Genomic DNA, 23,434 nt, shown 5'->3' with positions numbered 1-23,434 from the left:
TCACACAGGACCAGGGCTCTCTCCTCTCTCTGACAATATTGTGATTTTGGAACAATCCTTCAGCCTCCCAGGCCGGCGAATGGGGAGTTCTGTTCTAGCCCTGCTTTAACAGCAACTTCCAATTTCAAAAACTAAACGGGGAAGAGTGGCTGTAAAAAGGTTCACCTGCAAAACCTGGAATTTCAGCGCAGGCTTCGGTAAGTAGGTGCAGCCCTGGGAGCCAGGTCAGTGAAGACTCCTGTGGTTGTGTTTTCGATGAAGATGGAAGGTGTTCCTAGATGTGTCCCACGTGGGAATAAGGTCACTAGCACGAGGTTAAGTAGATGGATGCAATTCAGATAATGAAATCTGAGTCTTTGGCATTTTAGATGTAAATAAGTTAGAACAGAACAGAGGGTGCAGCTCTAGGGAAGGGATGAAACTGATATTTTTCAATTAGAGTTTGCACAGGGACCAATCATTTCAGCCAGGAGCCAGCCTCACCCCCTCACGCAGCTCTCCAAAAGGCCACTGGCTTATCTAAACAGTGCGTTTGGTCCAGTGGATTGGGGTGGCTTTGTCACCCTGACAGACGTCAGAATAATAAAAGGTTGGAGCAGACGCCCAGCCCAGTGAGTATGCAGCAGGAATCCAGCAATATTTCCACAGCTAGTAAAAAAACAACTCTTGCCTTCAGTGTCCACAGGCAGAGTTCAGCCCCTGGTTCAGACAGGAGCTCAAGTCTTTGCCTGCACTGAAACGGGCTCATGAATGTGATAAAATCACAAGGTTTGGTGATGAATAGAGCAGCGAGCCCTCATTAGACACAGCATCAACACGGGAACTGTCAGAGATACCCGTCTGAAAGCCTGATGAAAACGCAGAACAATGACGAGAGCCAGATGAGCACTAACTGTGCTAAGCAAGTCTTTAGGCTGTTTAAAGGATATTTTTTTTAAAGCAACACAGGAGCTGTCATCTTTAACTCCTGAGAGCCAGAGCGAGAAATGAAAATTGAGAGTTTCTTCAGAGGGCACGTAACCTCCAGAGGTTGAAGACTGACAACATTTGATGTGAAGATTTGAGAATTGAGTTATTCAAGAACCTCTTCCCTCAAGCCAACCTCTTAAAAAGTTGTATTAAGCCAAGATACCCCCCAAAATCCACACTATGCCTGAATAGCCTCAAGACAGCTACAACATTGAATATAATTACCTGTGATTTCTGAAAGGTGATTAAAAAAAGAAGCTGAAAGGGTGCAATTAGAGGGAAAGGAAGGAACCAAACGTCTCCAAGAAGGTTGTCAAATTGCGGATGGCAATTAGCTGGGTGTGGACCCAGAACAAGTGAACAAAGCCACGCCAGCTCCCATGCCCTCACCCAGCACTGCAGCAGCAGCTTCCCACCAGGGCCCCGGTGCCCACAGATGTGTCCTGAACACCCAAAGGTGCAAGGTCAGGTCCCCGCAGAGCTAAAAGCTTCGTGTCTTTCCTGAGCTCAAGGCTTCCATGGGAGCAGAGATGGCAGCAAGGTGGCCTCTGCTGGGCCACACACAACCAGTTACACCACGAAACGAGAGCAGCCCTGGAAGAAGTAGGTCAGGCAAGCTCAGCAACTCGCTCTGAGCGGCGATTACACCGAGGAGGCACAAGGCAGCGAGCAACCTCAGACCTGAGAGCGACACCGCCAGGGGCTGCTCTGACGCCAGGCGTTTGCAGCCACCTCTCCATCCCCCGTGGGTTGCCTGCAGTTCCTGCTGCCCCACAGAGCGCCCCATCGCAGTCCTGCTCCCTCCTGGATCTGAAGCCCCAAACCTTGCTGGTCCCCTGGATGCTGCAGCTCTTCCCTGCAGGAACTGCCCAGCTCAGCAGCTCAGGCCCTTCCAGCCAAAAAAAATCTGTCACTGCTGCCCGGTGAAGCTTTCACTCGCAGGGAGTGAAAGCTTCAGGTTTCTGTTACACCCTTTATTTCGCTGTGGTTGCCAGTCATCCTCACCCCATCTCCTTTGTTTGTGCTTTGTACCTTAGCCAACACCGACATGAACCCCCGGGGACAGTGACACTGTCTAGGGGTAACTCGGAGACTTCTCGATGTTCAGCACAACAGGGCCCCAGTCATCTGGTGCTGCTTTTTTTCCCCCCTGCATGAATACAATGTAAAAGTAAAAAGCAAAGAACAGTGAAGAATGCACAAAGTCTTCCCTGTGAGCCAGGATATACATTAAGCCTGGTGATTCTTGCCAGATAATCACAGGCTTTCTCTTTCCTGCTGCAACACCACGGTGAGATACCCAGCACCTGAACGCCAGAACAGGCTGGGATGGCACAGCATCTTCACCTGTGGCCAGAAGATCGAAGGTGCAGACCTCTCCATCACAGTTAATGCCAGCAGTTAGGCTCAGAAGGAGGTGACCATGTCAAGAGGTGTGAGTTACGAAGCTTTGGCTGACAACCACATCCTCACGTGCAACGGGCCAGCCCAGATACACCTGGGACACTGCTCCACCTCCCCATCAAGAGCCTCAACAGGGCTGGGGCACAATCGCCTCTTACAGCACGCAGCCTCAGACCAACACCAGCACCTCTGCAAGCAGCTGTGGAGTCCTCTAACTACACCCACACCGTGGCCAAGACCTCCCTAAGCCACCAGTGTGACCCAGTAGGAGGTCTCACGGGGTACTGGTGAGTATGGGGCTCCTGGGGAGATCCACCAGTTCCCAGCAGCTTGGGGTCCTGCCTCCTGCCAAAAGACAAGTCTGTCACACTGCATTCACAGGCGTAGCTGTGCTCCATCCCTCGCCTCTGCTCACACACCACCAGGGGCTCAGGGCATGGAGGTGGCCCCCAGCACCCACGGGAGCAAATAACAAAAGCCCCCGGGGTGGAGAAGAGGAGAGCTGGTCCTGCCAAGCCTCATCCTGGGCTTCACGTGGGCCATCTCCAGGAGCAGGATGACAAAGCCAGGCAACAGACAGAGCGTATTTTAATAGGGTTGGCTAGGATCAGGCTATACCGTGTTACAGGCTGCATGGGAACGCTCCCCGGTCCCTCGAGATGGGAGAGAATTAGGAAATATCTGCTATAAACCTTTCGAGAGCTCTCTAATATACAGCCACTCTGCTCTCCGCGAGCTGGAAGCCAGCCAGGCTTTATGCTCACACCAGGGGTCTGTTTCAGCAGCTCCTCTTGGTAAGCACTGGTCTTCTGGCTGCCAAGGGCTCACAAGCATCGCTGCTCACGAAGCTATCACGGTTACAGGCTCCACCGAAAACTTTCATTTCCTTTAGCTTTTTCTTTCTTTTTTTAAAGCAACTCTCGCAAGTCCTTGAAACGAACGGGAAATTAAATAAATAAATCCCCCAACACACACAGAGAGAGAGGAAAAGGGGAACACGGCCAACCTGATCAAGCTCTTAGTTTACAGAACATATTTTAAGGACTGGCAAGGAGTCAACCGTATGGCTGCGGAGCTATAAGGAGGTTAGCTCTAATGCACAATAAACTTGACAGTGCTTCGCTAGCCAAGTAGGGTGTTAGTTTTCCAAACTTGGCTGTTTTGAAAGAAAAGACAAATTTATCTTTCCAAATTTATCATCAACATGTGCTTGACCAGCTCCTACCCACTTCCTTTAAGAGCGTCCCGGCCACGGCCGGGCCCTGTGCAGTAACATACCAAACGTGTTACAAAGCTCTCCTGTCCCTGCGCAAACATCACTTCTGATACCCATTTCACCTGAAACCAAGCGCTGGACTTTCCCTGTTTAAATTCAAGCTGCACAGAAGATTTCAGAGATCCTTGTAAATCTAAACCCAGCTTCTTGAATTCAGTGACAAGAAAGCAAGCCTGTAAATTGAGGTTGCCACCACTGAAGGTTTTCAGGCAGCGGTTCTCAAAGCCTTAAAAAAAAAAGAGAGGCATGGAAGAAAAGAGAGGCACAAACAGAAAGCACCCTTGTTGCAGTTTCCCAAACACATGTGGATAACCAAGCTTATAACCAAGTCAGAGAGGCCCTTCTGCAGCCCTGGAGATGAAAGCTTCAGCAGCTCCCAGCTCGTGCTCAGCGGCCCGTGGTGTTCCTGGCAGCAGACGCGGCTTCTGCAAGCTCCAACCCAGAAAGTGCCGATGCTGGAGCGCAAGAGCCAGCCAGCTGGCCCGGCCACACAGAACCACGATGGCCACAGGACTGCAGCGGAGCGGGGAAGAAATGGGCAGCTCGACATGAAAGCAGGGCAGGGCGAGAGAGCTGGCAGCACTCATTGCACAGGCTGGAGGCCAAGACGTGTGCACGCAGCAGCGATGAGGAAACGCCGGGCGCTCTCACGAGCGGAACAGCGAATGTTGCGCTCGGCTTCGTAAGCGGTGAGACACGGGGAGGGCAAGGCCAGCAAAGCTGGAGTGTGTTGGCAAATCCAACAGAGGAAGTTTATTTTCCAGGTGTGTGAAGCGGTGTTGCATTACACCATGCAACAGAAGGAAAGTGCCGACGCAGAGGTGGGTTAAGACGGAGCACGTGTGGGGGAACTTCGCAGCTCAGCGCCAGGCAGTTCTCTTTGCTCCGGGTGCAGAGCTCCAGCACTGGTAAAACATGATCTAAAAAAGAAGATCTACAAAAGAAAAAAAAAAAGAGCCCCAGTCCTCAGTACTTGGGGCAAAAGGGGTCTACTCAGCTGCCCAGCTGCTTGCAAGGGATGAGGGCAAGGCAACGGGAACAGAACGAGGTGGGTTGTACAGGATGCACCAGCCTGGCACAGGGCAGCAGAGGCCAGAGGCACAAAGGAGCTCTGACAGAAGAGCTCGGAGGTGGGTGAGTGGGTGAGGAGCAGAAAGAAATATATTTCTGGCAGCAGAGAATTTATTGTCTACGTTGTCTCTCCCTTGCCAAAGTGACTACAGAATTTGTGAAATGTGCAAGCCCCAGATTCTTCAAACCCTTGTTAGGGAAGTGTGGTAGCCAACTTGTAGAAAGGAGCGAAAAGGATTGCAGGAATCTGGAGGTGAAAGGTGAGGAAGAACAAGAGAGTGGCTGTTCACTGAAGATCACTAAGTCAGCCTTCTCCAGCTTCAAAACTGTAATTCAGCTTTTTATTCCATTATATAAGATATACATTCTGTAAACTATATTAGCATAATAAATATATATCATATGCTATCATTTTTGTTCCTGAATTTTCATTCAGCCCCAAGCAAAACCTCTCTGGAGTAATGCGGGACAGGACAGTCAACACACAATGCTCAGCAGTCTGGATCCAGCAATGCTGGACATCATGAGGACTTTGGAAGTGGCTTTGTGAAGGTAAAAAACATGACAGGCTTTTAAGCAATCTTATTCCTGCAGGCCTTCTCACATCCCAGTATTGCAGCAGCTCTCCTTCCAGCACATTCCTGACCCATGCAGAGCAGAGGTTTCAAGCAAGGATGGAGGCTAGGACACAGCCCTGGTCCTGCGCTCTCCAGCACACCCCTGCGCATTGAGGAGCACAGCAGAGCACACAGACTGGGCAGGGGGTGCCACTTTTTGGTGCATTGGAGTTTCCTCACTCTGAATGCAGCAAGGAGGAAAAGAAAGCAAAGCTGGGGCAGGTCTGAACTGCCCAAGCTGGATCAACGACTGCGCAGTGCCAGGGAACATTCCTCTCCATCATTAGCGAGCAGCAGCCACTTGCTTCAGTGGAGCGAGGGATCTGCATGCAGGGAGCTGATGCTGCACCCCGCAGCACTGACCAAAGAGGCTGCCGCACCACACCAGCACGCACACTGCAGTCGGGGTGCTTTGTGCCTCTTTTTGTCCAGATCCCATGGGCTTAAACACAAGAATCTGTCCCATGTGCACATCACGCTGCTTCAACTCTAGAGCGACCTTAAGCTTACCGTGTGGGGTAAAAAAATATTTGAAAGAGAATTAATTCGAAGGTTAAAAGCCACTGAACCAAGCAAACATCTTGAAAGTAAATAAGCTTTAAATAAACAGGTTGAGTCCTACCCACTTTCCCACCCACCTGTGTTCCCATTGCTACACATCCCTCCCTGTGCATGTTGGCCACCTCGGTGTATGTAACATGTTCCACATCAGCTGAGGTGTCAGTCAGAGCGCTGCTGGCACGCAAGGACCATGGTGGCACAAGCTGATGTGACACGCATTGCATAGCGGGGATGAGTTAAGAGCCCAAGAGAAATAGGGAGAGCTCTGGCCCTGCAGCGTTGGGTGTGCAGGGAGAGAAGGGCTCCCCTGTGGAGTTTGTGCAATGCAGGAGAAAAAACTCTGAGCTCAGAGCTGCAGCACCTCACACCAGCTGCAGTTTCACAGAGCACGTCCCGAGGTGGAGGGGATGCAGGCAGCAGCAAGGGGTCTCGTCCCCTTCCACCAGAGGGGACGGCAGGGACAGGGCACACGCAGTCACCACCTCTGAGGCTGTCCCTGCCCAAAACCATCACTGGAAGCAGCTGGGAGGAGGCACGCTGCTGGGGACAGCTGGCACTTGCGTTGCTGCTGGTTAGAGCACACTCCCGGAGAGTAAAGGGGGAAAATTGAGCAGCCTTCATGCAAACCTCCCTGCTCCCAAAGCCCCGAACTGGACGGGGTGATGCAGCCTGCTTATTGCAGCACTCCGCGCGTGATCAGCGCTTCCCAACTATCAACACTTCATTTCAATAAGACGAAGTTGTGCTGCTTGAATAATATTTATCTGGGCCAGAAGTGACTCTCTATTGTCTTGATGACATATTTATGCCTATGATCAGTGAGGGCGTTTTTCATGCTTCCCTTTTTACTTCTCTTATGCTTTATGCATCTACATAAAAGCACCACTTGCACCCAAATGTTTTGATGTGCACCTAGTATTTATTCCAATAGCAGACTGTTTCTTGGGGCGGGGGTATTTTCCCCATACCAGGACTAAAACCGGTCCCGTTTTCCAATTCCAAAATTTGTTTTCTTTCCAAACTGCTCCAGTATTCCCTGGAAGGCTTATTACAGGTTGCCAAGACCCTTCATTTAAAATGGCAAATATGCCAAACGGAGATTTGCTTTTAATGAAACGTAACTAGTGAGGCCCGAAGTTTTTCAAACGTTCTTTAAAACTTGAATATTTTGTGAAAAGGTGCAAGTTTCCTCCACTCTTCCAGAAAGCAATTCCTGCACAAACCACAGTCACAACGTCGCCATTAACTGCTTTTTGTGAAAGCTTTCTGATCCTACCATAAAATAACGAACATTGGATACAGAATGAGAGCTCTCTAAAATAGGAAACATAATAAAGGTGAAAACTTTGGCCTGCTATGCTGACCTTACACGTAACACTAAATGATTGTTTTCCAAGGAAAGGTTGTAAGAACGGAGTGACCCTTGGACTAATTTAACTAAGGTACAAAATCATGAAACTAGGAACCAGAGCATAGGATCTTCCTCACCTTCCTCCTTAAACATTTACCACGCAGCATGTAGAGGGATATGTCACTCTGGGACAGAGCCTACCTGCAAAGCTACAACCCAGATTTCAAACAACTTAAAAGCTTTCAAGTATTTGAGACATTTCAGCGTGGTGAGCACACAGCAGGGTTGTGAAAACACAACCAAGAAGCCATCATTATCCTTATCCATTTGCTTCAAGCATCAGTGTTTAAGTGGAGGAGGAGAGAAAGCATGCTGAGATTTTAATGTTTGTAAGATCTAGAAATAGGATGGTGCTCTCAGCAAGTCTGCAGAACCATCCAAGTGGTGTGGGGAGCAATAGAAGGGGATGCACAACAAGGAGTTCTAAAGGATGCCCAGCCTTACCTTGTGCACACAGGACTTGGCGTTCAGGAAGAACAGCTCTACCGTCGTTTTGTCCTTGAGAAAGGAAATGCTTTCAATGTAGAACCTGACAAAAAAAAAAATAGAGCAAAGTTACTTTCTTGAATAGGTTTCATCTTCCTCCCAAATCATTTGATTTCCTCAGCTTTATGCTCTCCAGCAATAAAACGGTACAGAGGAACTACAAGCTACTGCACTTCATTTCCTGCCTATTAGGAGGGAACAAGCAGAAAATTGAGGGTCAACAGCATGAAGGGAACAAAAAACTCCTTTTGTTCAACACATCACAGGTAGCTGACGACTTCTAATCTCATTTGCAAACCCTGTTGAGGTTTAAAGCAGCAAAACCCATCCTTCCTATGCAGGCAAAACCACAGAAATGGAAAAGGTAACTTAAAACTGGGTGTTTCAGGTTGGGGAAATGGAAAAATGGAAAGCCAGCACCGCACAATGCAGTAGCTAATCCCACTGCAACCCACCAGCCTCTGACATTTGAGCAAAAACTTGCCACCAGAACAGATTTACGGTTATACAGCTCACATACAAACAAGCGACGTGATGCAGAGGCACAACCAAATAAAGCAATTCCATTACGGGTTGCTCTGGCCCAGCCAAGGTTGGCAGATGTGTCCTGATTTGTTACACAGCTACGCCAAACATGATGCACACAGCTGGCACTCCGCAAGCCACACACAACTTGTCTGCACACCTCTGACTCACTCAGGGCATCAAACTAAGCAGCGCTGAGACACAGAGATGCAGAGAAAACACGTCTCTAATTTGAGGAGCATGGAACTGCCAAGTCAGTTTAAAGAGACAAATTTGTGGGAACATTGTCCTGTCAATCCTTCTTTATTTTTTTTTAAATCCTTTTAGGATTTAAAAGCTGAATGCCTGTGCTTCATTATCATTACAGATTGGATCCAGACTCTCCCACATGATGCTAGAAGAAGGTACAATTCTGTTTGCAGCCAAAGGGCTGGGGCAACCACCACCACCCCAGCAGCACAGCCCCCAGCAGAGCTTGTCAGCTTCCAGCCTGTGATACGAGAGGCCAGGAGGGCTAACACAGACCATGCAGCCTGCCACGCTCAGAGACGATCCCTTGCTTTGCACCTGCAGTTTCTTTCAGCCAAGACCATCAGACATAGCTTACTGCTGCCCTCATAGGCAGGGCAGCATCTCCTGCTCTGAAAAGGAGCAGCACCCGGTCAGAGCTGTTAGAGCAGGAGATGGTGGGAGCCCCCAACTTAGGGGAAGCAGTCCTGGGCAGATCTGGGCGCTTCACTTCTTCCGTGGCACAAGCTGAATGCTCTTATCAGTGCAGTGCAGATGGAGAACACCAGAGCAAAGAGATAAGGATGTTCATGGGACAACAGGCATGTTTCAAAACAAAGTATAGTGTTCTCCTTTTATTTCTGATGCTGTCAGCATCCTTTAAACTAGAATGATGTTTTTATAAGTCCTAAACCTGCATCATACAGCCCTTCCGCAGCTGAGTGTACCATATGAAAGATTTACATGACTGGATTGAGTTTATGCAAGCATAAAAATAAGTATCCCCTCTCCAGTCCATGCCCACTCACTCAGACCGAGGGTCACCCTGCAGCTGCATCCAGCGGGGTCACCTTGTGCACGGCCAGAGGTGTGCTGGTGCTCACTGCCCATCACCTGCACACCGCCTGTCCCTCCCATCCCTGTTGTGCTTCTCCATCCCAGCCTCCAACTGTGCATTTCAGCTGCTCTCATGGGAGTTTGACTAAAGAATAGACTCTGACAAGGCACATGTGCTCACACGAGATAAGCGTCTGAGCCAACCACCCAAGGCCTGTGCCACTGAGCAAAGGCCTGGAGTCACTTATGCAAAGAGTGGTGACAAAATGCAGTGCTGCACATTTTGAATCTGCTGGAATATCTATTTTTTAACCATAAGATAGTGTTTACATTGCTAATTCTTCCTGTACCTTCCTCCTGTTCTGCACAGGCTTCCTGCTCACTGCCCTCTTCCTTGGCTCCCAATTGCTTCTTTTGGATCTCATCACCCTGGAGCAGTTAAACTTAAAATTAGCTTTTAGAAGTTGATCTTCCCAAGCCTACTCTTTATGCATCAACTCTTGCCCAGGTCTCTACACACCCTGTCCTGCAGAGGGGCATCTTGCAACGGAGAGGGCAAAATTGGACATCACAAGGCAATGACATCAGCTCCAACCACAGAACTGCCAGGAGGTGACAGCTCAGGTGTGAGGTCATGGTAGCCCCCAGTGGGTAGAAGGCACAGAAAGGACCATGTCCAGCCATATATTTTAGTTTTGTAGGTCCTCAAACAGTGAATACTTTGAGGAGACCATCAACCCTTTTAAAATGTTTTTTTTTTTTCTCTCCCTTTCCTGAAAAAAGTGGAGAAGGGGGGAGGAAGAGAAGCACTTAACTCCATCACAAATAAGCACATATTCAGCAAAAACAGAGTGCCACTTGGTGGAACCCTTCTCTCCGTGTCTAGAGTACAGAGGACGTGGCAGGGCAATGGTGCCAACTGACCGAACTGCACAACAGGCTCTGCTTTGGAAGTGCTTCGGTTAATTAAGCACACAAGGCATAAATCTTGATATGGAAACTGAATGAGGTCAGTCTGCTCTCATTTTCCTCACAAACTAAGGAAAACAAAAATATAAACTCTAACAACACTAAGAATATGACACTTGGTCTTTTCTGCCAGCACAGCTCTGTCTGTTACAGGCCTGAAAAAAACACATCCTAACCAGCAGAGCTTTGCCAGCAAAAGCCCTAAAGTAACGCAATTACTTTGGCCAAAATCATCCCTTTGCCAGGGATTTTATTTTCTCCTGGGGACTGGTTGAAGCTGTGTGAGCAAAGAAGCCATCAGCAATCCCTTTCAAGTGCTGACAAACCTTAAGTAAACATAAGAACATGAAAAAGTGTGATTGTTTAAACAAACTGCATCAAAATATAGCACTATTAAAGACAAGTCAGACAAAAAAAAAGATTTTAAAGGGGGTGATTTAAACAAACAAAAAGGAAGGAACAATGTGCTAGTACCAGTTTAAAAAGTAGCAGGTTCCAAACTACCTGATTTCATAGCTAAACACAAAAGAACGCAGCACTTACCTAGGACTTAGTCACCCTTTAAAAATATCGTATCGGTTTGACATTTATTTCCTATATCACTAATCCATTCCTTTAAACAAAAACCGCTGGAGATAAATGAACCAAGTGGGTACTGTTTTCTCTCTGGAAACAATTACTCACCTAACAGCAAAATACAAAGTTGCCGGACCTGGTTTCTTGGGCAAGTCATGATCCAGGACTCTGTGGTCCAGCTGCAGCCAGACGCTCTGACCTCTGCAGAAACAGATTGAGGGGATGGTTACAAGTAGGAAGGGAAATGTGGAAATGTGGTCTTTCCAGTGCACATGTTTACTCCAAGCATTACTTCAAAAACAAAATTGCAAAATTTAGCTCTGAAGCAGGCAAACAGTTCAAATTCTTTCCTCTTTCCCTAACTTCAGATGTTGACATAATTCACTTTTGAACATTAGAAAACACTCTTTACAGTTGTATTTTCAGTTGTAGCACAAAAGCCATAATATGGCATCCAGAAAAAGAAGTGGACCCTTCTTTGCTATAAACGGGGCGACTTCCATTGACTCCTCGTGCATAGCAAGGGCATCTGATCTGTAGCAAATGGTGGCAGTTTGCGTGCCTCTAAAATTGGCCTCTTCAAATTGAAAAACAAAAAAAAGAAATTGGAAACAAAATAAAAATAAATAAAAAGTAAGATAAATAAAAATAATAAATTAAATCCCCCAAGCCCCAGTAACCTCCCTCATGACCCTGAAGCCTCAGAGCAGCCCAAGAGCCTGCTGCTGCCCCCAAATGTTGGGTCTGCCCAGCCACAGAGCATGGGTGCCCTCCAGAGGCCACACGCTCATTCCAAGCCCTGCACACCCAAGGGAGCCTCTGGAGTCCCACAGGTGGTTTTGGGGAATCCAACAGCTCTTAGCTAATCCCCTGGCAGCACTTTAAGGGAGCTCGCCACGAGGGAGCGCCAGCAAGCAGAGACCTCCAGCAGAACTTTGAGGCAGCTCTTGAAAAAGCCGTGTGTGAACAGCAGTCTGAAGGGATTTATAGAAGAGCTGGAAGGTGTCTTGAAGAGATGAAATGACAAGGATATGGCAAAAATATTCAAGATGAGAGCAACTTAATAATATACTGCCGCAGTAAGGGGTCCAGAGACGAGTGGCTACTACCACCCCCGTAAGCCCCAGCAGCCAGTGCTGCCTCCTCAGGGTGACCCCAAACTCAGCTCATTGTGGTCTGGAGGTAGAAGCTCCCATCAAAAACAGCATAAAAGTGGCAGCAGAGAGAGCAACAGGGACTAGTATTATCCTTGTTGGACAAGAAAAGGTTTATTTAGGGGCTGTGTTTGTGCACAACTCCATTTCTCCCTCTACCTTCAGCTGTTTTGCGCTTTCAGGGAGCCGTCAGGTAGCACTGCTGAAGACACCAGCCCTTGAGAGCTGACACCCTGCTGGGCTGCACCCCGCACACCTGGGAAAGCATTTCGGGGCAATTCTGAGAGATCCATCTAAACAACAGCTGAGATTTCCATCAACCCAGCTGCCTCCATCCAGCAGCAGAAGCAGGTTTCTGGTTGCAGCACCTTGCCCACCCCAGGCAGCCACCACAGAAGCTGTCAGGGGGTGCAGCACAGCTCAGGAAGGGAGAGTTGGGCATTTACAACATCTGCTGCTTTTGTAGTTCTTTTTGGCAGGCTGTAGAATAGGTTGGATATCTAAAAGCAATAGGCAAGCAAAAGGAAAAATTATTTACAGGAAGCCTACCTTCATATTTCACAGTTCAGGACATTTGGGTTTAAACAACTTGTTGATAATGCATTGAGACTAATGTGGAAAGCAATACAAGCTATTTGTTTTGAAAATAAATCCAAATCCTTTTTGTTATTATTAAAAGTGCAGAGTGGGGAAGTTGGGGGCGTTCACCTGGGAAATTATTTCTGAATCACCTTTTTCATCTTGTAAGATGAGCGTGAAAAGTGAAAGTGTCAGGCAGGGATTTTACAAGTGTTTTCCATTTTATGCCAGCCAAATATTTTCCAATTTTTTTTTTCCTGTTTGGTACCTTCCTCTTTCATCATCCAAACAGCACAAGCAAAAGGGAGGAAAATCTTTCTTCAAAAGTCATTTTCCATCACACTGAGCTGCCACAGTGTCTGGGATAGGTTTCACTTTGCAATAAACCACAGCTCTTTAAAATGAATTAGCATACTTACGTATCATCTATAAAAGTTATCCCAAAATATTCCTTTTCTTTCAGGTTGAAGTGCGAGGCCACTAGATCCAGTAACTCGCGAGACAAAAGCTTGGGCTGTTGAAAGATTCAAGACCATTTTATTCATTTCAGTTCAGACCTTTCATTTAAATAATCTTCTCTGCAAACACTGACACAACTGCAGACGGTATGTTGAAAGCATGCCCATTAATTTCACTTCTCTTATTTGCTAGATCTAGTAAGAGATGCAACGTCTTTCTTCAAACAGCATTCACAGCTCAGCCCTGACTGGCACTCCTTAAAAAAAAAAAGGCATGGAAATCTGGCAAAAAAACTACTGCAAATACTAACAAACTCTATACAAACACTAGTGCAAAAAACTATTACTTTTAATCAATTACAGGACAAATTAGGAGCACACAGATGAAGGTGACAAAGCATTTATAGAGGTCTGGGTGACTTGGGAGCTTAAATCTCCACTTTAACAACCAAACTGGTGGGACTTCAGAGCCCCAACACAACTTTTTCAGTGGAACTTCTGCACGGCTTTAAGATTTCACTGATGGTCACCGTTTTGGTGACACCCCCAGCTCCCTGCAGTGGCAGGGTTACATGGGCACTATCAGAGCAGAATAAAAATCAGTTTGCCCCGGGCCTGGCCACACCACCAGTGCCCAAAACAGAGGGATCTTTACCTGAACCAGCAGCTCCAAGTTCCTGTCATCGAGGAGATGCACCTGGCAGTGCCGGCCCTCTGTCATCTGCAAAGACAGCAACACAGCACCGTCAGGAACAGGAGGATTTGTGACCTCGCTGCTTTGTGTAGGTCCACGTGAGGCTAGGACAGCACACAACAAGCCTGTAACCAGCACTGATCAGGAAACCAACGCTGTGCTGGAGCTCAGCGACCTTCTGTGAGGACTTGCTGCTCCACTGACAAGTGGAGATGACCAAGGACTGAAGAAACCTCCATCCATCCAACCCTGCAGATGGGTCAGCCTCAATTTGGTCTGCTGACCAGGACCTGCTGACCAGGACCTGGGCTCCAAATTGGAAGGAATCTCCAAGAGCACATTATTGCTCTCCCATAAATAACTTCTCATGAGAAGTAGAAGCTGCTGCTTCCCCAGGATGCTTCCACACGTGCATGTACAGGTCAAGAGAGATGCTTGAACTGCATTAAGCACAGGATGAGGCGTGCAGCTTCTGCTGTTATGCCTGGACTGCTTTGGTTCCCACTTTGTGTCACATTTATCCCTTGCAATCAACATCTCTCTCTTCTTCACAGGAGAAGAATTCAGAAATAGCTGCACATTATTCTGCCCTTTTAATATCTGCCCTTTGAAATATAATACATTTCCACAATGGCTTTTACATTATTCAAACTCTGTTCTAATTACGGGCTCCGGCCAGCGCAGGCAGAGGACCAGCTGCACGGCTCCGGGGGTGAGAGCTGCTAAAGGAAACCTGGCTTTTGTATTTCTTCTCACAGCCTTAGTGACTCGTGTTCCTGACAGCACCAGCTCCTCACAGACTGTAAATCCTGAGCTCTGAGCAGAGGCTGAGGATTGCTCAGACGGGGGCTCCCCACGGGATTAGGCAGCAAGACGCAGCAGTTCCTGCCCTGTGATGGTGACAAGGACAGTGCTCTGCTGCAGGAGCCAGCCCCGGACAAAACTTGTAAAGACTTAAACAAAAAAAAATTATGAAAATAAAGCCTTCCCTCACCCAATTCCAGTACAACTGAAAAGGAGATTTCCCCTCTCCCCAGCACTGGCCCATTTCAGTGCGCTGCTGCATGCAGCAAGGGCTGCAGCACACTGCCTCTGCTGTAACCAGCCAGCCCCTCTCAGCCGTAAGAGGCTGAATTAACAAAGGTTTATTGTTTGAACTAATTGAGCTCATTTTGAGCAAAACCCATGAGGGAGCCTCTTCCCAAGCAGCATTACAAAAAGATTGGAGATGAATATCTGCAGGCACAGCTCTGTCTTGTGTGGGAAGATGCAGCGAGCTTACTGGTGTCAGTGCCACAGGTGCTCCTTACTAAAAAATTACTAAAAAATAGGGATAGACATATCCCTATAGACATATCCCCCAATAGACATTACTAAAAAATAGGGATATTTATAGATAGCATTGCATTGCTCATGAAAACAGCAGTACTCATAAAAGGACCATTAACAGAGCAAGTCTAAATGGAGAAATACTTCTCTTTGACTTTCTTGTTCTGCTGTCAGTGTGAATTCGCACAGAAGGGCCAGATGAAGGGTGACCTCAGGCAATGTGTGCATGCAGGGGTGCAGACCTGAGGCTGCACCACCACGGAGACACCAGCGACAGTCCCATATGAACCACGGCTGCACCCCTGCAAGGAAACACTCCCAGCTTCCTCCTCCAGGGTTTGGAAACAAAACTGCAGCGTCCCCATGCTGGCTCCCAGTGAGCTCCACACGACTTATCCGCCTGCTGCACACACTGTCTGATGTCTTTCAATCCATTACGATTCCATCACGGGTCCATTTGTTACCGAGAGCTGCAGGTTTGCCACTGTACGTGCATAAAGGAGCCGCACGCTGCCATCAGTTAATCATCTCATCAGCACACCCTTCAAGGTGCTGCACGTTTCTGGCTCTGACATACTGTTACCAATCTGCCCCTGTTGTGAAGTGTCAGATCCAATAGTGTTTTTAAATCATTCCCCATCTGTTGCTCTGAGATAGCAAAAGGGTTGCCACTATTTAACTGCGAGCTGCTTTAGCTTTTTACCCAGTGAAATCACATTAATCACTTCTGACTGTTTTAATTGCCTCACTTGTCTATTGTTAAGGAAAAAAAGGTTTCTATTACAGCAAACACATACACAAAGCCTTGTGCTGAGGAGAGAGGAAGGTTGCCTGCAAGATTAAAACATAAAAGAAATACCAGCCACAACCTGTGCTCCTCCTATTCAGCCACCCAAGGTGATCACAATGTACCTTAAAAGTAATTAAACCTCACAACGCCCCTGATGATAGGCAAGATATAATTATCCCTGGTTTTATCGATGAGTAAATGTAAGGACACAGCTTAAGAGTCTGATTTTCAGAAGGGCTGAATATTCACAACTCTGCTTGGAGAAAACCACCACCTAAATCAGTTTTCCAGTGGGCCAGCAAGCTGAACCAAACCACATTGCTGCTAGGTCCAAGGCAAAGGAGAGGAGAGAGCAGGGAGCTCAAGAGGAAAGCGAAGCCCCTCTTAGCAGTGGCCCACATTGTATACATAATGCAAAATTACACGCTTACCATGGGACTGGTTTTAAAACAAAATAGTATGTAGTATTCAAAGTCATTGTGGTAGTCTGCATGTAAAAACAAGCCCTAATTTTCTTCCAGCAGCCAATTAAAAAAACATGAAAAACCTCCAACTAATCCAACTCCTGAAATCTCCTCCTGAATCGGTGACTAATGTTTAATACCTGGGACTCCGGGAATCTCATCTTAAAACAACGCACACACAGCTGCTTCCCAGAATACTGGAAAGCTAAAGCACAGAATCAAGGAACATCCTGAGTTGGAAGGGACACGCACAGACCATCGAGCACAGCTCCTGGCTCTGCACAGGACCACCCAAAAACCAGACCCCATGGCTGGGAGCCGTGCCCTAACGCCTCTTGAACTCAGGGCTCGGGGCAGTGACCATGTCCCTGGGCAGCCTGTCCCAGTGCCCGACCACCTCTGGGTGCAGACCCTGTCCCTAACCCCCAGCCTGCCCCTCCCCTGTCCCAGCTCCATGCCGTCCCCTTGGGTCCTGGCGCTGTCCCCAGAGAGCAGAGCTCAGCACCTGCCCCTCCGCTCCCTGTGAGGGAGCTGCAGGCCGCCATGAGGCCTCCCCTCGGCCTGCTCTGCTCAGGGCTGAACAAACCCAGGGATCTCAGCACTCCCACACACCTTGCCCTCCAGACCCCTCACCATCTTCATAGCCTTCCTTTGGATGCTCTCAAATAGTTTTATTCTTCTATATGGGCACACCTGACGGCTGGGTGCCTGCTAAGGTGTCTTCTCCACCAGGGCGATGAGGCAGAGCCTCAGGGCGCCACAATGTGGGCACTCCCCACGTCGCACCAGAGCCCCGTCAAGGAGCACAGATCTGCTGGGGTGACTGCCAGCTTTGCTTGCAGGCTTCAAATCTTCAGCAGGGTTAACTAGGGAAGACCAAACACCAACCCTCAGGCGCCTCTTGCAGACCCAAGGCTTTAGCAACCAGTGCCGTGGTTCCTGCAGATGTGCAAGAGCTTGCTCCAAAAATCCCCACCCCATTCCCGATGGGGCAAAGTGCACTTCTCCTGCTTACTCTGTATTTACAGACATAACTGGAAGCAAATCACTCCCAGCCACCATCAGGGAGCAACACAAACCCATCCTGCATCAGGAACCTCACCCACATGAGCGGTCATTTCCAAGCAGCAGCTCCCTCCTCGCATTTTCCAAACTTTGTTCGTACAGGGGGCAGAACAGAAAGCTTCAGGGGCTATCAGAGCTGAGAGACCAGCTCAGAAGCACAGCACAAATCAGGTATCAGTGGTCTTCTCCTCTCCCGGTGCCTGAAGAAAAGCTGGGGAGCTTCATAAGAAGCATCACACCACCGCAGTATCACAGGATATAAAAAATTTTGGCTCTGGAAGAGTGCCTTCAGCTCAGCAACCAGACACCCTGAGCTCCTGGAGCTGAAGGACTTGTTTTTAACTTCACCAGTGACACGGGTGTGATTATTTCTCTGCAGCACATCCATCTGCCTGGCCAGCTTCCTTGGGCTCCGGAGGAGGCTGGACCTGGTCCTCAGCTCTCCGGGTGCAGGGCTCCTCCTTGCCCGAGCCCCAGTGCCCTGGAAGCCCCTCACAGACACGTTTTCATCTTTAATTCAGAATGCCTCGCTAATCTGAACAATATAATTGATTTTCTATTTAGCTGGACCAATCAATCATGAGCTGAGCACAGCTGTCTGGCTCAGTTAAGGGGCAGCACAAGCACCCTTGAGATATATATAGGCTCACATCTGTGTTTTCAGCTTATTCTCATTGATTTTGCATTGTCTGTGCAAATGAACAATTTGGTTATATTTTTGCAACACGCACCCAAGTCAGTCTTTTCAGAAGTTATTTTTAAAAGGCTGCTAATATTTAAGCTATTATTTAGCACAGAAAGCAGCAGCATAACATTCATTAAGCATCCCCGTATCATCTCATCCTCAATAGGAAATTAGCAGAGCGATGCAACGCAAACATTGTTTTTGCCAATGTAATGGCAAAGCCATCCTGAGATACAGGGCTGCTGGATTCTTATTGTTTCCCAAAATCACCCAAGCAAACAATATAAAACTCAAAAAAAAAAAAAAAGGAAAGGAAAAGGAAAGAGAATAAAAACCCCGTCTGATGTAGTATTACTGCAATTCTGCAGCCCCCCCTAACACAGAGGCAGATAGTAGCACTGGGCTTCCACCAAAAAGCTGATTTATTTAAGTGAATATAATGAAGGAGAAACAAATCTCAGGATCTATGGGGTTATTCCAGGTCTAAGGGTCTCAGGAACAATGGGTTAAAATATCCAGAAAGATTTAGTCTAGCCAGGAGTTCTTACAAAGTGAGAGGAAGAAGTTTTGTTCTGCATTTTTAGGTTTATATTATGTTAATACTGTTCACTTAACAGCAGTCAGTCAAAGAAGAAAAACACATTTTTTCCTCCACCTCACTTGTGACAAAAACTAAGATAAATTCTCCATGTAAAGTAATGGAAGCAAGATTTTCCGAGATGTCAGTCCTTTAAAAAGGGGAAAAAAAAAAGTAAGGCAGAGAGAAAAAGCTTATGTCTTGGCTGCTTAAACCAATTCACTGTAATATCCTGAGCCTGAATGTTTATTTGGGGAAAAAAACACACAGGATATTTACGCTACTTCTCTTCAGCAGTAACATCCTCCGTAGCCCAAGCCAGTTGTTACTTCCAACATTTTTAGACATTCATCTGTGTCACCACACTCAGAAACAAAAATAAGAAAAAAAAGTAATGAGGGTGTAAACAGGAAATCTCCAAAAAAAACTTAGGTCAAAAAAAAAACAGCTGACAGAATACCAGCTCCTGAAGCAGGACTTAAACCCCTCTTCCCTTCCTCGTGATAAATCCCCGTGCTTGTGCACGGCTGTCAGTGAGCACCTGGAAAATACCCGGGTGTGACAGACAGCAGGGCTTTGCTCCCCGCAGCACAGAGCTGTACATTCCTCATGGGGCAGCCACATGGAATTAAACTTCACTGCCCAAGCAAGTAGATAAATGCTATGAACGTTTAGGTAAGGAAAACCCCACTGCTGATCCACAGAGGAGAAGAGGGGACCATTTTCACCCAACAACCGTCCTGCACGCAAAGCTTTCAGCATCAGTTCTCCAAGAAATCACACTGGTGTGTTAGAGCACAGCTTGCAAAAACTGGATCCCTCGGTCCTGAAACAGACACGGCCCTCAGAGCAGCTCGAGCAGTCCAGGAACTAAAGGAAATCTTACGGGATTGTAAAAAGCAAGAACTATTTCCCCCCCAGTTTATGAGATGCCAGCCCTTCAGCACACAGACGCAACCTCCCTGAGGTCGGGGACATGGGGGCCCCCCAAATCCTCACCACTTTCTTTATTTGACTGTTGCCCAAGAGGCAGCAGCACTGCTTTGCAGGTGCACGAGTCCAGACTAGAACAAGCCCTGCACTTAGAGGATTTCGTCCCCAAATCCCTACCTGAGCTGCAGTTAACCGGCTATAAAGCCACGCCAGTAATTTCCTGTAAGGGTATTTTTGCCAAACCTTTCTTCTGTAACTCATAAGGCTGTAACAGATTTCAAAGCTTGCTATTGAAGCCCCTACACTGACCTCAGATTTTCATCAGGATTTAGGTGTTTTTTTTTTTTTTATCCCTTTTTTCCCCTCCTTCAGCCATGAAGGCATTCTTGAGCAGATCCTCAGCTGCCTTAAATCAGCGCTGCTTCTCTGACTCGGACACAGACGGCTTATGTCTGGGCTGCAGACACTGCCTGGGAAAAGGAGGGAATAAAATGCAAGAATGTATTACCCTATAGAGCTGCCCTAACCAGGCACATCCCAGGAAAATACAAGCAAAGGGCTGTCCCGCTGGAAGGAAGGGGCCTGTGTGCTGCTGAGGGGGAAAGCAGGGAAGAAGTTGTGAGTTGTAACGCTTTATAAATGACCTCAGAGTTCCCTAGGGTGTTTACTGGGAGAGCAAAATAATCTCACCGTGGTCCAGCGCTCAGGGTCACGTGAAGCTTTCAGGAAAAAAACAAAAAACAAAAAAACAAACAAACAAACAGAAAAATAACAAACAAGGATTTGGTTTTATACCAGCATTCCTATGAAAACTTTGTAAAGGATCCAAAAAATGCCTGAAATGTGCCTCTCGCCAGCCTTTCTGCAGGCCGTGGCTGTGGGTAGGAGCCCATGGGTGGGAGATGGGCACGGGTGGAAAAGCACCGAGGGGTAGGTCTGGGAAGCACCACACACCCTGCCTCACTGCTGCCCCTCTAAGCAGGCAGGGTTTGGGGCTGAACACGCCGGTCCCCTCCCAGCCTGATCCCTTTGAAGGGCACAGTTTCTGCAGCCGTACGGGGAGCAGCACGCGGCTCCAGACATGCCACCTCCCCTGTCCCATCTCCAGGCTGTTACAAAGCCTTTGGCTGAAGTCCTGGCCCCAGGGCAGTCGATGAACTTTGGTGTTAACTTCATCAGGGCCAGCATTTTTCCTTAAATCATTTTCTATCTTGCCATTAACCTCAACAGAAGCCAGGATCTGCTTTACGTTAAATAGCTGGCAACGCACTGAGGTGGCTGGCTACATCTTTCACCCTTCGTGCTACAAGCAAGACACCTCAGGACCCATCCCATGCTGCCAGCATGGCTCCAGTGCTGCCTCCTTCCTCTCCAAGGGCTGCAGACCTCCCTGTGCTCCTCATCCCAGCAGGAGCCAGGCAGGGATGGGGACCTGCTGAAGGCTGGCCTTGGATCACACCATGCACAGGAATCGTGTTTTAAGACCAGACAGGCTGGAGGTTACTCACTTGAGTGCAAGCTGGTACAAATGCCCCTTTGATGATGCTCTCCAAGGAAATGTTGGCTCTGCATGAAGTTTGGCAAAGAGTTCGAGATAAAACACACAGCCTGGAACCGGAGCCTAAAGGCTCTCTGGGTTGCATGGCACCTTCCTAAAATAGCACCATGAACTGAAGATATGAAGACAAAATTGGCTCCTGCAGAGCATCAACTGACTTTCATGTTCTGGCTCAGCTGGGGGGGCTGACGGAGTCTGGCAGAGCAACAGCCCAAGCGCTCTCCCCCACCGCAGGCGACTGCAGCTTTCGGGGCCAAGCGCCAACACGCTTTCCCTCTGAGCCTCCTTTTCCCATTTATTTCTTCTTGCAGGGCACGGCTTATGTAAAGGACTCTGCCACTTGTCGGTATTTTACCGATCATTTGCTGATTTGCACAGGATTCAAAATAAAAACAAGAAAAGAGCAAACAGGAAACTTATGCGCAGGCCTTAGAACTCTACGGCTAGTCCTAAAAAATCAGGAAAATTAATAGGAAGCAATCAGCACAAATCTGCCATAAACATCAAGTCAATGAAATACTTCATCCAACATCTGCTTTCCTTGGCAGAACTCTGCTAACGAACCGGTGTCTGCTAGGGCCGTGCTTATCTCGCTCCGCGCCGCTGCGCTCAGGTCATTGCCACACACGGAGCCCGTGGAGATGTTTTGTTCCCGGGCACTCTCCTGGGAAGCAAGGGGGAAAAAAGATCCCGAGCGAGCAGAGCCTTCCTGGCGGCACCTGCGGGAGGCTCCTGGAGCCAGCGTGGTGCCAGGCTGCACTCCTTGCTTCTCCACCACCACCCATACGGCACCTGCATCCCTTCCCCATCAGGGTCCTCGCACCCTGTTCATCCTCCAGCCCGGCCCTTTCCTCCCCCTTCCTCTCCCTGGACTTTTCCAGCTGCTCCCGTGCTTGGCAGGGGCCCCTCAGGAAACCCGGCCGCCAGACGTGAGGTAAGCAGGAGGCAAAGAAAAATATCAATAAGGGCTCTATCGCACGTCCATCTGAACCTCCGAGCCACCTGTAACTTCTGTGAGCTTAATAAAAATGCACAGAGCAAGCAGATAAAGCAAGAAAAGCCTGAACGTCTCAGTTATTTGGAATAAACCAAAACCCTGAGCATCGGCTACATGCTGGAGAGGAGCTGGGCAGGGCCAGCTCCGTGCCAAGCACCCCACCAAGCACCCCGAGCTTTTGGGCAGCCCGGGACTGCTCCAGACTCAGTGCTAAGGCACAGCGAGCTCCTCTCATCAGAGCCTCTTCCTTGACAGCCACTGACGAGCTCCATGTGCACTTCTGCATCCCCACCTCCAACCTCGGCAGGTTTTTTTGGGGGCAAGGGTGGGAGCCCTACTGATGAGACATTTAATAATTAGCAGCTGAAAGGAGCTACTGTGCCAGGCACTGACTGCCTTTTTCTGGTGACTTATGAATTTGTGCTTTGTTCAGTGTAAATGGTATCTCGGAGCAGCCTGTAAGGGTAATATCTGAAAACATGTTTTTTTTTTTTTCTGTAAGCAGAAATTACAGACCTGCTTTTCCAGTGCTGCAGAGCTACCAGAATAAAGCCTGGATTTAGCCCTTTCCTAAAGCAGCCGGGACAAGGCGAACAACAAAAGCAGGAAAAAGCAGCTGTAAATGCTGAGAATAAACAACCAGCCCCTCATCTCCCCAGCGGAGTGCAGGGAGAGGTACAGAAATTGTTAGGGACTCATCTATCAGAATCAAAAAGAGCAAGCAAAAAGGTTGCTGAAAGCAAACTCACTTTGCTCTCTGCTGTTTTCTGGCTGCCTTCTCTCCTGCAAGCACAGCTCCCGAGCTCTGCATTATCTTTAAGTCAGCAGACAATGCGACAACAATAAAAAAGAAGTTATTTGCCTTTGCTAAGCATCAGAAATTAAAATACAGCCTCTTACCTCCAAGCCACACACCCTGCTGGATTTAAAAGGACTGGAGAAACCTGAGAAGTCCCCAACAACAAGCGTGCACTCAGCCTTTGTATTTTCTGTACATTCAAGCTGAGGAAGAAGGGAGACACGATCCCGGACTTCTTCCGTTGCCATATAATCTCAAGGAAGTGACCTTAGCATTTGTTGCTTTGATTACAGATTCAGAAACAAAAGCCCTACCAGCGTGAGTCAGGGGACACAAGAGGTTGAAATGCAATTGTTAAAACCAGGGGGTGGGGGCGAGCAGGGAAAGCATTACAATCATTTTTTTCCTTTGTAATATTAACC

General features: G+C 48.1%; 1 protein-coding gene and 1 long non-coding RNA gene across 9 annotated transcripts in view; one reads left to right on the top strand and one right to left on the bottom strand.

Moving 5' to 3' along the window:
• FRMD4B (FERM domain containing 4B) overlaps positions 1-23,434 on the bottom strand; it is a 115,227-nt gene that overhangs the window by 43,421 nt on the left and 48,372 nt on the right. For 7 of the 8 annotated variants that reach the window (XM_013091821.5, XM_072044147.1, XM_021266706.4 and 4 more), the window contains exons 2-5: positions 13,777-13,842; positions 13,083-13,177; positions 11,039-11,131; positions 7,754-7,838 (exon numbers count right to left, since the gene is read on the bottom strand). In XM_013091821.5, the coding sequence (XP_012947275.4) occupies positions 7,754-7,838; positions 11,039-11,131; positions 13,083-13,177; positions 13,777-13,842 (339 nt within the window). Of the gene's footprint in view, positions 1-7,753; positions 7,839-11,038; positions 11,132-13,082; positions 13,178-13,776; positions 13,843-23,113; positions 23,276-23,434 lie in introns of those variants that run through there. The other variant, XM_013091819.5, reaches the window with a different exon arrangement.
• Positions 136-5,128, top strand: LOC140003545 (uncharacterized). The gene is made up of 2 exons (XR_011812410.1): positions 136-4,338; positions 4,414-5,128. It is a non-coding gene; the product is annotated as an uncharacterized lncRNA (long non-coding RNA).

Source organism: Anas platyrhynchos, chromosome 13 (genome assembly GCF_047663525.1).
Source record: "Anas platyrhynchos isolate ZD024472 breed Pekin duck chromosome 13, IASCAAS_PekinDuck_T2T, whole genome shotgun sequence".
In the NCBI taxonomy this organism is placed as follows: domain Eukaryota; kingdom Metazoa; phylum Chordata; class Aves; order Anseriformes; family Anatidae; genus Anas; species Anas platyrhynchos.
This window is presented reverse-complemented; position numbering and strand designations above follow the sequence as displayed.